The sequence below is a fragment of the Vespa mandarinia genome, chromosome 19 (assembly GCF_050613455.1).
Source record: "Vespa mandarinia isolate Hongniang chromosome 19, ASM5061345v1, whole genome shotgun sequence".
Taxonomy (NCBI): domain Eukaryota; kingdom Metazoa; phylum Arthropoda; class Insecta; order Hymenoptera; family Vespidae; genus Vespa; species Vespa mandarinia.
Genome location: NC_140828.1, coordinates 517,501 through 530,586, shown reverse-complemented (window position 1 = coordinate 530,586; position 13,086 = coordinate 517,501). Strand labels below are relative to the sequence as shown.

General features: G+C 34.3%; 1 protein-coding gene across 5 annotated transcripts in view; it reads right to left on the bottom strand.

The window, feature by feature from the left end:
• The window catches only part of Ror (tyrosine-protein kinase transmembrane receptor Ror), a 188,181-nt gene that overhangs the window by 86,497 nt on the left and 88,598 nt on the right, over window positions 1-13,086 (bottom strand). The window contains exons 1-2 of one of the 5 annotated variants that reach the window (XM_085662809.1): window positions 11,478-11,520; window positions 3,580-3,674 (exon numbers count right to left, since the gene is read on the bottom strand). The exons of 3 other annotated variants lie outside the window; for them this stretch is intronic. In XM_085662809.1, the coding sequence (XP_085518935.1) occupies window positions 3,580-3,595 (16 nt within the window). In that variant the 5' untranslated portion in view covers window positions 3,596-3,674; window positions 11,478-11,520. Of the gene's footprint in view, window positions 1-3,579; window positions 3,675-11,477; window positions 11,521-13,086 lie in introns of those variants that run through there. One more of the 5 variants, XM_035884908.2, reaches the window with a different exon arrangement.

The following is a 13,086-nucleotide window of genomic DNA, read 5'->3' as shown; positions in this document are numbered from 1 at the left end:
AGTGATATATATATATATAGAGAGAGAGAGAGAGAGATACTGTGAAAGATAGAAAGGGGTGGACAAGAAGGAGGGATGGGAGGATTAGAGAGGAAAGGCAGGCGGTTCATGGCTTTCATTCGCGGTGTTTATGGGGGATGAATTCACCCACCACGAGAAGAGCGCAAAACGATAGAACTTGAAGAACGAAGGCGTGGACATAGTTTCAATCCATCCCTCTCATTTCGTTGGTAACCCGATCCATTAACAGATTAATGATTTCATAATAGTCCATTATGATTCAACTTTCGATTTAACGTACGATATAGTGGGTATTATAATAGAAATGCATAACGACGAAAGTTTCTGGATTTGATGAACATAGATAAATAAATGTGATGACGATGACTAAATGGAGTGGGTTATTGATTAATGATTAGATGTTATTTAAGGAATTTTTTTCTTTTTTTTTTATTTCTATATTTATCAGATTATTATATTGTAAAATATTAGATTTGATAGATAACTAAATTGAAAGATAATTAATTAATGATCATTCGTAATGATTTTATATATTTTGTGTTTTTAGATATTGTGTTTATGTTTATCGATCGAACTCGAATTTATTTGAATTTTTGCGAGAATAATTAATTAAGATTATTCCGCACGATTTAATATAATTTAATAGATCCATATAATTTAGTTTTAATTAGGTATTCAATTTTAGATCATTATACATTAAACGTTTATCGTTAGATTTCGATTATTCATTGTTATCGATTATTTAACGATACTTACGAATTAATAAGAAAAAAGCTCAATGTACTAAATATCCAAATAAGTCAATTAAAATTATTCCATTGAAATTATTTTACTGTAAAATTTTATTACTATATTGTTAAATTATATTAATTTATATAATTAACGTTTTATTTATACGTTTCATCTAACATTTATTATTCGTCCTCGAAATTTTTTCATAGTTATCGATTATTAAATAAGATTTTCGATATTTGATAGAAAAGATGATAATTTCAAAAATGAAAAGAGAAATAAATAAATATAAAAGAAAGGGATGGGGGAGGGAAAAGCAAAAAATATCCAAAGATAATTGATTAAAATTATTCAACATGAATGGATATAAAAATTCACGTTCATAGATATTTGTACGTTTTTAATGTTTATCGTTCTATCATGATTTTTCATTCTTATCGATTATTTGGCATAACATACGCGTTGGGATAATGAAGATAAAGAATGTGAAAGACAAAAAGAAAGAGAGAGAGAAAGAGAGAGAAACAGAATTATCGTAGTTGACGATCGCGATGAATTGCAAGTGTCAGCGAGCAAATTGTGACATAACCGAGTCTTTAGGAGACAGAAATAGAGAGACAGAGACAGATAGCGAGCGAGCGAGCGAGCGAGAGAGAGAGAGAGAGAGAGAGAGAGAGAGAGAGAGAGAGAAGTAGGCACTTGTCTCCCAAAAGGGGGTTTAAAAAGAAGGATGAAGGCGAGAAGGAGGATACTGGATGGCTTGGAAAATGAAATTCCGCGGGAAATAGAGAGAGAGAGAGAGAGAGAGATAGAGATAGAGGGAACAGGTTAAGCAAATTCCATTCACTATGCGTGTCTATGCACACACGAGAAGGACAGAAACGAAGATGAAAACGAGGACGACGTGACTGTTTCCTAAATCATGAAAGAGATAAAGAGAGAGAGAGAGAGAGAGAGAGAGAGAGAGAACATTTAACATCAGCTAAACGATTTTATAAATATATATATAATATATATATGTATATATTTATTTATTTATAAATATTTTTATAATATGAATTATAATATTATATTTATATAATATTGTAATATAAATAATTAACGTTATAATTTAATATATAAATATAATATTAAATCATATTACTTTAAATATTAATATATGTGTATGTTCGTTTTCTCCTTTCATTTTTCTTTTTAAATTAATTTATTACTTCACGAAGAGTAGATTAATTTCAACGCTCTAACCTTGCAAAGAAAATTTCGTGTAGGACGAGAAGTTACCCTTAATAGTCGTCCCTAAAGATCTCTCTCTCTCTTTCTTAGCATATACGTATCTTAGAGCTTAGGGACCTCCCAAATCGGATCAGAGAGGAGTGAACGTAACGCGTAACGTAAGACGTTAACGTATTCCAGACGACAAAACGTAGTCTGCATGTGAAATAAAATATTACTTCGTTTATACTCACTTAGCTTTACGTTTATTATCCAAAAGTTTATAATAATAACGAATGAATTATCGATCGACGTATCGAAATCGAAAATGAAAAAAGAAGGACTAAAGAATTTAATTGGATAAAAATCGAAACGTTACAATAATCGTTCATATCGTTTTCCTCTTATATAAATTTAATCCTATAATAATTTTCATTTATTATTATAAATGTATTTGTTGTTTAATATGCAGTTTCTTTTTCTTTTTTTTTTTTTTTTCATATTTTTATCTGGATAAAAGCATGACGTTCACCGAGAAAAATTATATCGTCAAGTGTTATCAGATTTCGAGATAAAAATATTATGTAACTTCTTGCTTTCTTTCTTTTCTTTTCTTTTATTTTTTTAAATAAGAACCTACATGATTTTTCATGGTCTACATAAGAAAAAAAAAGAAGAGAAAAAAAGAATAAAAGAAATAAATAATTCGTTGGAAATATTTTTTCGATTCAAGTCCGACAAAAACAAAAAGAAAAAAGAAAAGGTAAAAAAAAAGAAAGAAACAAATAAAAAAAGAAAGGAAAATAAAAAGAAAAGAATGAAATCGAATTATACGTAAAGAGTTGAGATAAGGTTGAAAATATGCTTTGTGAAAGAGAAATATATATATATATATATATATATATATATATATATATATATATTTATAAATAGGTAAAGAAAAGTGAAAGAAAAACGATAAGAATCAAATCGAAGGCGATAGTAGACGTTTTTCCGATAGTAGGTACGATTTTCTTATCTCTCTTTCTTTAAGTACGACTACACATTCATACAAACCCACATACACTTGCACAAACACAAACAGACAAGCATATAAACACTAGTCGGTTTATACCTACTTATGTTACGTTACGTTAGGTTACGTTGCATTACGTTATGTGGATACAGGATACGTACACGCATTTCCCTTTCCACCGACCCTTTTTTTATAATATTGCACGTGCTTCCCTTACGTCATCCGTGGTTATCGGTAAAACGTGACGTACGAAAAATCTTTCTCCTTCTCTCTCTCTCTCTCTCTCTATCTCTTTCTCTTTCTTTTTCATAAGGAAAAATATAAGTTTAGTACTATCTAAAAGCTATCTAAAACTCTATCAATATATATATATATATATATATATATATATATATATATAAATATTGTATACACAATATCTAAGAAAAGATTAAAAAAAAAAAAGAAGAAAAAAAGGAAAAGAAAAGAGAAAAATCGATAATGGAAAGTAAACGAATTTTTAATTGAAAAGATTTTATCCGACACGATAACGTTTACCAACGACGAAACGAACTGGTAACATCATCAACCAGGGAAAAAAAAACAATGAAAAAACTTACTTTGACAAAACCCCATCAATAAACTTTGGTTGCATTTTCATGTATCCCGCCTGCATTCGTGTTGTCTCGAAAGATAAAGATGCGATATAACTTACCTGAAAGCAAGGAAAGATGAGGTTAAAAAAAAATGATAATAATGACAACAATAAAAATAATGATGATGATGATGTTGATGATAATAATAATAATAAACAAAAAAATTAAGACGGAGTAAAGAAAAGAAAAGAAAGAGAAAAAAGATAGAAAAGGGAGAAAGAAAGACAAAGGAAAAGAAAAGAGAAAAAGGACAAAGAGAAAGATATAAAACAGAAAAGAAGAAATTAGTTACAGTAACGTAATCGAAAAAAGGGTTAGAGAATCGAAAAGAAAAAGCAGGATAAGGGTAAGAGGGCAATTCTTTAATGAAAGAGAGAGAAAAAAAAGAAACCTGAAAGAAAATGGTGCCTCGAAGATAAAAAGGAAGTCAACCTCCAAATACGGCACTTCGTGTACTTACGTGAGTATTAAAGTAAACCCAATGTTACTGAAAAGAGGCGAAAGAGAGAAAAGGATAGAAATAGCGAAGGCAAAGAGAAATAGAAAGAGAGACAAAGACAGACAGTCACAGTTAGACAGACAGTCAGAGAGAGAGAGAAAGAGAGGACAGAACTTTGAAGGATAAGAACGTGAAGCCGATTTCGTTGAGATTTTAAGTCTAAAAGCGGATGATGCACGGAGGGATGGGGTGAACAGGGGGTGAGATCACTATGTTGCCACTCTCTTTCACTCTCTATATCTGTCCTCTCTTTCTGTTCATATTACGACATAATCGATCTAATCATTATATAGTCCTTCATATAAGCTTAAAAAAGAAAAGAACAAAAATACATGATCCATATTCTTTTCCCTTCCTCTCTCTCTCCCTCCCTCTCTCTCTCTCTCTCTCTCTCTCTCTCTCTCTCTTTTATTCTTCCTTTTCCTTACAAAAAAGAAAGTAAGAGACGAATAAAAATAATTATAGAAACAATTTATTTCGAAGGATATTATTATTCTCGTACGAAATCGAAAGAGAAAGAGAGAAAGAGATATTATAGATAGAAATAGAGAGAAAGAGAGTGGTGGGTGGTGGACGGGTGAAAACACTCGTATTTAGTTAAATCGTTAAAACACTTTCGTCGTAATGGTTCAACATTATCTCAACTTTAACTTCGTTAAGGTCGCACACGCGAGATCGTATCTTTCTCTCTTTCTCTCTCTCGTATTCAATCTAAACGGCCAAGAATTCGTACGGAACTTACGAGAACGTATTACGGAGTTGTTATTTCGCGATATAGAATTTCATCGAGAAAGTTAACGTCTAGAAATTTCATTCTCTCTCTCTCCCTCTCTCTCTTTCTCTCACATACACACACACACACACACACGGTCATGTACATACACATATGTATACGTAATAGCAGTATTTTCCCTTTATTCTCTCTCTCTCTCTCTCTCTCTCTTTTTGTTACACCGAACGTTCACGCTTTTACACAACATATAACATATGTACATATATACATAGACACACGGTTACATACGTACAAACCATAATCTTAGTTTCGATATTAACCGTATTAACTGAAGCTGACTGAAGCTGTGTAGCTGCCTTGAAATAAAGTTTAGGAGAACGTTATATGCAGACTGTAGGCTCCGTTTTAAAATCGGAGCCGGTATTGTTTGCACGGGCTCCCACGCGACCTTAACGAGTGTGCCGAGGAGAGAAAGAGAGAGAGAGAAAAGACCGTGGAAATAACTCGACCCGAAACTATGGCGGCTTTTACGAAAGGTGTTCGATTTTATTGCCCGACTGGATATCGAGTTTCCTTTCTCTCTCTTTCTCTCTCTCTCTCTCTCCCTTTTTTCTTTATCATCGAGAGAAGGAGAGAGAAAGAGAGAGGAAAAAAAGATTTAGAAATAAAAGCGTAGGATTGGCACGCTAAGGACGAAGACGAAGACAAGGACGAGGAATGAAAAAAATTAAAATGTCGCACTTATGAATCCTTCTCCTTTTGTTCTTCTTCTTTTTTTTTCTACTTCTCTTTTTACTGCTTTATACCATTTCCTTTTCCACTTGGTCCTTTCTGCTTTTCCTTTTTTCTCCTTTCTTTTCTTTTGCTTCAATTCCTTCTTTTTTTTTTTGTTCAATTACTTCTTTCCCGTTCCTTTTTTTCCGTTCAGTTATCTTTATCCGTTCTTCTCTTTTACAGTTGCCTTCTTTGGTTCTACTTTTATGTTTCTTTTTTTTCAATTTTTTTTTCTTTTCGATTCTCTCCTTCTCTTGCTCTTTTTTCCTCAGTTCTCTTTTCTTGGCAGTTCTTTCATTCTCCTTTATATATATTTATTTATTATTATTATTATTATTATTCTTTTTTTTTTTAATCCAGATTTTGCAAAGATAGTTTGCATTCGCACACCGGCTGGCAAATTGAACGAGGAATTTCATTTTACCGGATGAGAAAAGTAGAAGGGGTGGCGCGGGAGGTGGGGATTGGGGCTGGTGGGATCTTTGGAAGAAAAGAAGGACGGAAAGTTTTCCGGAAGAATGTAATATTCTGCTAGGAGGCCAAGGAGGATAGAAAGAGAAAGAAAATGAAGTGAGAAACATAGAGAGAGAGAAAGAGAATGTCATCCTGCCGCCGTGTGAAAGTGGATACCTCGAACGAAATTCAATATGATAACGTCGAGATCATTTTCCTATTTTTTTAAAACGTCTCTTCTATTTTCTCTATCCGCTAAAGGAAACGTCATTATTTTATCTCTCTCTCTCTCTCTCTCTCTCTCTCTCTCTCTCTCTCTCTCTCTTTTCGTCCTCTTCGAGGACGTCCATGTCGTTGCCTGTTGCATCGTAAATCCACGAAACGTCGCGCCGTAAATCCCACCTATCGTGTATGATACCTTCAACGTCAACCATAAAATTTCAAATTCTTACTTGGCTAGCTAGGTATCTACCTATTTACCTATCTATCTATCTACCTACTTGTCTACCTACCTACCTACCTGTCTACATTAACCCTTTTATTAATTCTGAACCGACATATCGCTTTTTTTCGGTTTTACGAAAATAAAAACAATCCCGACGACAACGACGGCAATCGACGAAGAATTGTGTTAGCAAAAAGAGAAAAAAGAGACAGAGAGAGAGAGAGAGAAAGAAAAAAAAAAGAATTAAACAAGCTTACCAAAACCCTATTTCTCTTTTTCTTTTTTGTCTTCCTTCCTTTTCGCTCTATTACACATCGAACAATTGAATATTCTCGTGGATTTCGCCAATGTTTCGTTACATTCGATTCGCTAGAAAATTCTCTAAAAATGAAAAAAAAAAACCGCCGAAATCCACAGAGAGAGGATTGATAAGGACGCAGGGGCAGGGTGTAGGGGCTAGAGGGTGCAAGAGGAAGTTGTAGTTCGACTCACTCGGCATTATCAATGTGCGTGCTCAAACAAAAAGTCGAATCGAGAATGTTTGTTCACGTTGAACTCCATTGCACGAACACACACAGAAAGAGAAAGAGAGATAGAGATAGAGATAGAGATAGAGATAGAGAGAGAGAGAGAGAGAGAGAGAGAGAGAGAGAGAGAAATTGATTAAGTAAAATGAGAAATCGTTTTCAGCCTGTTTGACGGAGCTCGATTTTTCCCCTTTTATTATAGAAAATTAGAAAAAAAAAAGAAATATTCAGGAACAATGATCTTCTTAATTTCTTGATCTTTACGCTCGAACGAACAAGAGATAGCTGGTTGGTACAGATAAGAGAAGGAAGGAAAGCGAAAGAGAGAGAGAAAGATATTGGAGAGGTGAGAGTACTACCAAGTATAACCATTATTCTCATGGCAAAATTGGTATCCATTGTTTGTTGATGGCCTAGCTAATTACCTAGCCCCGCTAACTGACGTTCCAAAGGGTTCGGGGATTAAGTAGATCGGATGATATTAGTCTGCGGTTCCTGGCAAATGCCTACTGTCTACTACAGTCTGAACCATGCAATAAGTTTCCTTAATGCTACGAAATTCTTGTTCCTTTATCTCATTCGTATCTCTCTCTCTTTCTCTCCCACTCTATATGAATGAACAAGATATATATATATATATATATATATATATATCGGTCATTCTCTCTTTCTGAGGTATCTATCGATATTTAAAAATTAATATCAAGAATACTGTCTAAATATTTATATCTTTTTTTTTTGTTTCGTTCATTTATTATATATCTTTCTATTGACGTCGAAGCATTTTTATTTTTATTCTTGTTTTTAAGAGAAAAAAAAATAAAATAAAAGAAAGAAAGAATGAAACATGAAAATAATGCAAAGATTGATAATAATTCGATGAATTAATTATTCCAGGCTTACGTATGTTTAATAGGTAAGATGAGAGGAGATAAATAAGTAAATAATTATTATACAATTATTATCATATAATAATTACAAGTGACGGAATATTATATATTGTCTTGGCAACTAAGTCATTGCGGATGTCAGAATCCGCAATCACTTAGTTGCCAGAAAAATATTGTCTTGGCAACTAAGTGATTGCGGGTTTGGCAACTAATTGATTGCGGGTTTGGCAACTAAGTGATTGCGGGTTTGGCAACTAAGTCGTTGCGGGTTTGGCAACTAAGTGATTGCGGGGTTGGCAACTAAGTCATTGCGGGTTTGGCAACTAAGTCGTTGCGGGTTTGGCAACTAAGTGATTGCGGATTCAGACATCCGCAACGACTTAGTTGCCAAGACAATATCCTTTTGGCAACTAAGTGATTGCGGGTTTGGCAACAGTCATTGCGGATTCAGATATCAGCAACGACTTAGTTGCCAAACCCGCAATTAGTTGCCAACCCCGTAATTACTTAGTTGCCAAACCCGCAACGACTTAGTTGCCAAACCCGCAACGACTTAGTTGCCAAACCCGCAATCACTTAGTTGCCAAACCCGCAATCACTTAGTTGCCAAACCCGCAATCACTTAGTTGCCAAACCCGCAATTACTTAGTTGCCAACCCAATAGAAGGGTGGAAATCTATGTATTTACTATGTTTGGTGACAATGTCAATGCATTCAGGTTGAAACAGTTAGTTATAATTTCTCTATATAGATTATACACACACACACACACACACACACACACATATATATATATATATATATATATGTGTGAGGACACAAATCGTATGTATCACCTACGTATGGACCGATCTCTCGGTATATCGTCGTCATGATATCTGTGGGACCAAATGCACGCGGTAATGGATCCTCCGAAGGGTTGAAATTAATTATAGAACGTTGCATCTATTACAAAGGGAGGATGAGTGCAAGAGAGTGAGACAGATAGATGGATAGATAGATAGATAGATAGATGGATAGAGAGAGAGAGAGAGAGAGAGAGAAAGAGAGAGAGAGGAAATGGTACGATACGACAAGGTGGGGATGGAGGTGAGGGTAGGGTGGTAAAGAGGGTAGGGTCAGAGGGCAAACTTGTTAACGGCAGAGTAGCATAGGGAATTTCGAACGTTTACACGTTTACGTCGGGGGTTTGTTAACCAGAGATAAGCGTTTTATCGATACACATATATATATATATATATATAGGTTTTTTCTTCTTTTTTTTTTTTAACATTTTACAACTCCTTTCGCACGATCGATAACATTTCAATCTAATCGATCTGCGAGTACGTGCGATGAATAAAAAAAAAAGAGAGAGAGAGAAAAAGGAAAGGACAAAAAAGAGTTCAAATCCATGTATTTTTTTTTTCGAATTCGTGACGATACGAGGAAGGAAAAAAATAAAACAATTCGTTTCTAGGACGAATTTAGGAACAATCGATAAATAGACGGATAGATAGATAGATAGATAGAGAAGCGGAGAAAGAGAGAGAGAGGCGATATATCCTCGAATGTTAAAGAACGACTTACACGATATGTAAATGTATGTGTGTAAGTATGTGTTTCGTATTCCCTTAAATTAAATCGTTCCTCGTACGTGTATCGAATCGAAAGCTAGGCAAATTTTGTAAGCTGACTATGTACATACATACATACATAAATACATGTATACATGAATACCTGTACCAGGTGCACGAGCCTAAATTCACTTTAACGGGAAGAGAAACTATTCTTCTTACTTTCATGTGTCTTTCTTGATACACATAGGAAACATAGTCAACTGTGGTTGAGAGATTCTCTTTCTCTTTATCATTCTTTCTCTCTTATTTTTGCTCTCTCTTTCTCTCAATTTTTCTTTCTCTCTCTCTCTCTCTCTCTCTCTCTCTCTTTCGCGTGAGCTCGTTCTCACTCTCTCGTTCTTTTTCGAACGCGTTAAACGTATGCATAGAGAAGATTGCATTCGAGAGAATTTATCTACACTGAATTTTGAGAACTGAGTACACACCGTAATACCCCAAAACTCATATCATTCCATCACTCGTAATAGAGCTATCTTCGTACGTAAATGATAACGCTTCATCGGAGATTCAAGTTTATTCCCTTAATAACGCCGAATATTTTAGATAGTTTTAAGAAATAATTAATCTAACGATGTCTAACGAGGATCGGTTCGTTATTATTGATTAAAAAAAAAAAGAGAGAGAGAGGATATAAAAAAAGAAGAAAGAAACAAACAAACAAAAAAAGAACGAACATAAACAAAAACAAAAAAATAAAAAAAGAGATTTAACCGATAGAAACATTACTTTTCAATCGATTTGTATCCCAACGGATATTCCACGATGATCATTCGTTCCGTTACTGTTTTCGAGGGACGACGACGACGGGAAGGGTATTAGCGCTTAACCCTCGACGCGATGGGGTCGTTCGATTTTTATTTCTTTTTTATTTATTTTCCTCCTTTTTTCTTTTTTTTTTTTTGGTTGCTTTCTTTCTTTCTTTTTTCCTCTTTATCATTCTTCCACTTCTTTTTCTCTTTCGTTCTATTTTTCAAGGGGAGGATTTTTCTTTCTTTTTTTTTCTTCTTTTTTTTTGTCCTCGTTTCAACCCCCTCCCTTCCGCCCTAACTATCAACCGGTCGAATAGTACGGGAACAGATAGAGGAAAAGCCGTGACACGAGTACGATCTCGCATAGGATGGATTCTCTCTTTCTCTTGTGCTCGTTCGCTTGTTCGCGATATTGTGTGTTAAAGTTTTCGACGCAAACGCACGTAGCCGTGAGAGAGACAGAGAAAGAATTAGAGAACGAGAGAGAGAGAGAGAGAGAGAGAGAGAGAGAGAGAGAGAGAGAGAGAGAGAGAGAATGAGAGAGTCACGTACGAGTACCCATTGTATTTTTTTTCACAATACGTTGTTAACTCTTTTCATCGGATATGCGTGCCCGATGAGAGTGAGAGAGTAAGAGAGAGAGAGAGCGAGAGAGAGAGAGAGTCGAATGAGTCCGAAAAAGAGATGTGAAAATGTCGAAAGGGAAACGAAGAGGAGAAAGAAACGAGAGAAAAAAAGAGAGAAATAGAAAGAGAAAAACAGAGAAAGAGAAAAATCGAGAAAGAGAGAGCGAGAGAGAGAGAGAGAGAGAGAGAGTCGTTTGTCCGTTATTCTCCGCGAGCTTTTCGTTTCGGTTTCGTTTTCATCCGTTCGAAGCTTTTCGGATACCCGGGGCTTTGTTTTATGGCAATCGGCAAACCGCTATGGAATTTAAAAGCTTCACGTTGGACAGAAACAAAGAGAGATACAAAAAGAGAGAGAGAAAGAGAGTGGGAGGAGGGAGAGAGATAGAGGAGGACGCAGCCGGGCCTGCTTAACCAAATTGTGCGGAATCAAATTTGCATTTTATTGCGTTGAATTTCTGGACGCGAACGAGGCTCGCGTCTCCCCTTTCCTCTTTCCCCTACCATCGCCCACTCTCTCTCTCTCTCTCTCTGTCTTTCTTTCTCTTACATTCTCTTGGATCCATCGGAGGGAACAAAACGTTTGTGCTGATAAATCTGTGGCCGCCATCCGAGGAAGAGATTCCTATGGTACCCATAATGCCATTAAACTCGATATCTTCTTCAATCCTTTCTTCTTTTTTTTTTCTTCTTTCGTTCTTTCTTACGTATTTCTTTTTATTTTATTTTCTTCTTCCTCTTCTAGATATTGCTTATCTGAGTATAGATAGCTAAATATAAAAAAAAAGAAGAAAAGAACTAAATTCGAGCGATAAAAAAATCTCGATCTTTTCGATGATCTCGATTTTTATAAGATTTGTAGATATAGATTATTTTTTTAGAACATTAATATTATATTATATATAATATTATATTGTTATAATATTAATATTAATATTATATTAATTGGATATCTATTTCTATTATGTAGAAGATTGTATAATTTTTTTTTATTTTTTCTACTTTTAATATCGGACATAGCTGCCGCTTAAAAAACCTCCATAAATAGTATTCAAAAATATTTTCCTTGTAATTGCATTATCTTTAGACATCAAAGAAGAAAACACCAAGAAGAAAACAATCTAAAAAAAAAAAAAAAAAAAAAAAAAAAAAAAAAAAAAAAAAAAAGGGGAGGGAAGAAATAAACAAAAGTGCAATTTTTTTCTCTTTTTTTTTCTCTGTAGTTTCTGGCAGGACTACCTAGTATCTTAATTCAATTTACGTCATAAGAATTGCAACGGCACGCGTTCTGTTACGTGAAAAGAATACACATACGTATATATACGTAGTAAGAGAACGTAAAACGAACACGTGATATCCTACATCCTGTACAAGGACAACGAAGAAAAATAAGACGAAAAGAACGAAAAAGAAGAAGAAGAGAAATAAGGAAAAAAATCGTTTTCTAATTAGCTTCAGAAATTTATTGCGTCTAAGAGAGATGGATTAGCCGATTAAATATTTATCTAGAGAATCTAATTGACAAAGTGAATCAATAATTAAAAAAAAAAAAAAAAAAAAATATGTATATACATATATATATTTAAAAAAATTCTCTGTAATTTGTTTTTGTTATTATTTTCTCTTTAAAATAGTTTGCCTTAAAGAGTTAAAAAAAAAAGGGGGGTAAAGGATTGTAGGATGAAGTGTAGACCTAGAGAAATTCTCAATCATGAAAAACGTATCGAAAAGAAGAACGATAAGGTAAAGATAATGAAACGAGATAATTTTCTCACATTTAAAACGATTTATCGATTTATGTCATTACCTTTATCTATAGAACACGTCAAGTACTATCTATTATTACTACTATTACGAAAGGGGTAGAAAGAGAGAGAGAGAGAGAGAAAGTGTCCTTCCGCGTTATTTCCTCGACACCTCGCGGGAATTTTTACGACCGTAAGAAAAAAGAAAAAAGAAAAGAAAAAATAAAAAAAAAAAAAAGAAAAAAATAGTCGATCGCGCGATCACTCGAGCGTATACCTCGTTTAAATCTTCTTACGACGTTCCATTTAAAACTTTTTTCCAAACGTAGGTAAAGGGGAAGGTTGAGGTAGGGGGATTGGAGGGGTAAAAGGGGCTAAGGGAAGGGAAGGCTAATAAACTTTGCTGATATCTCC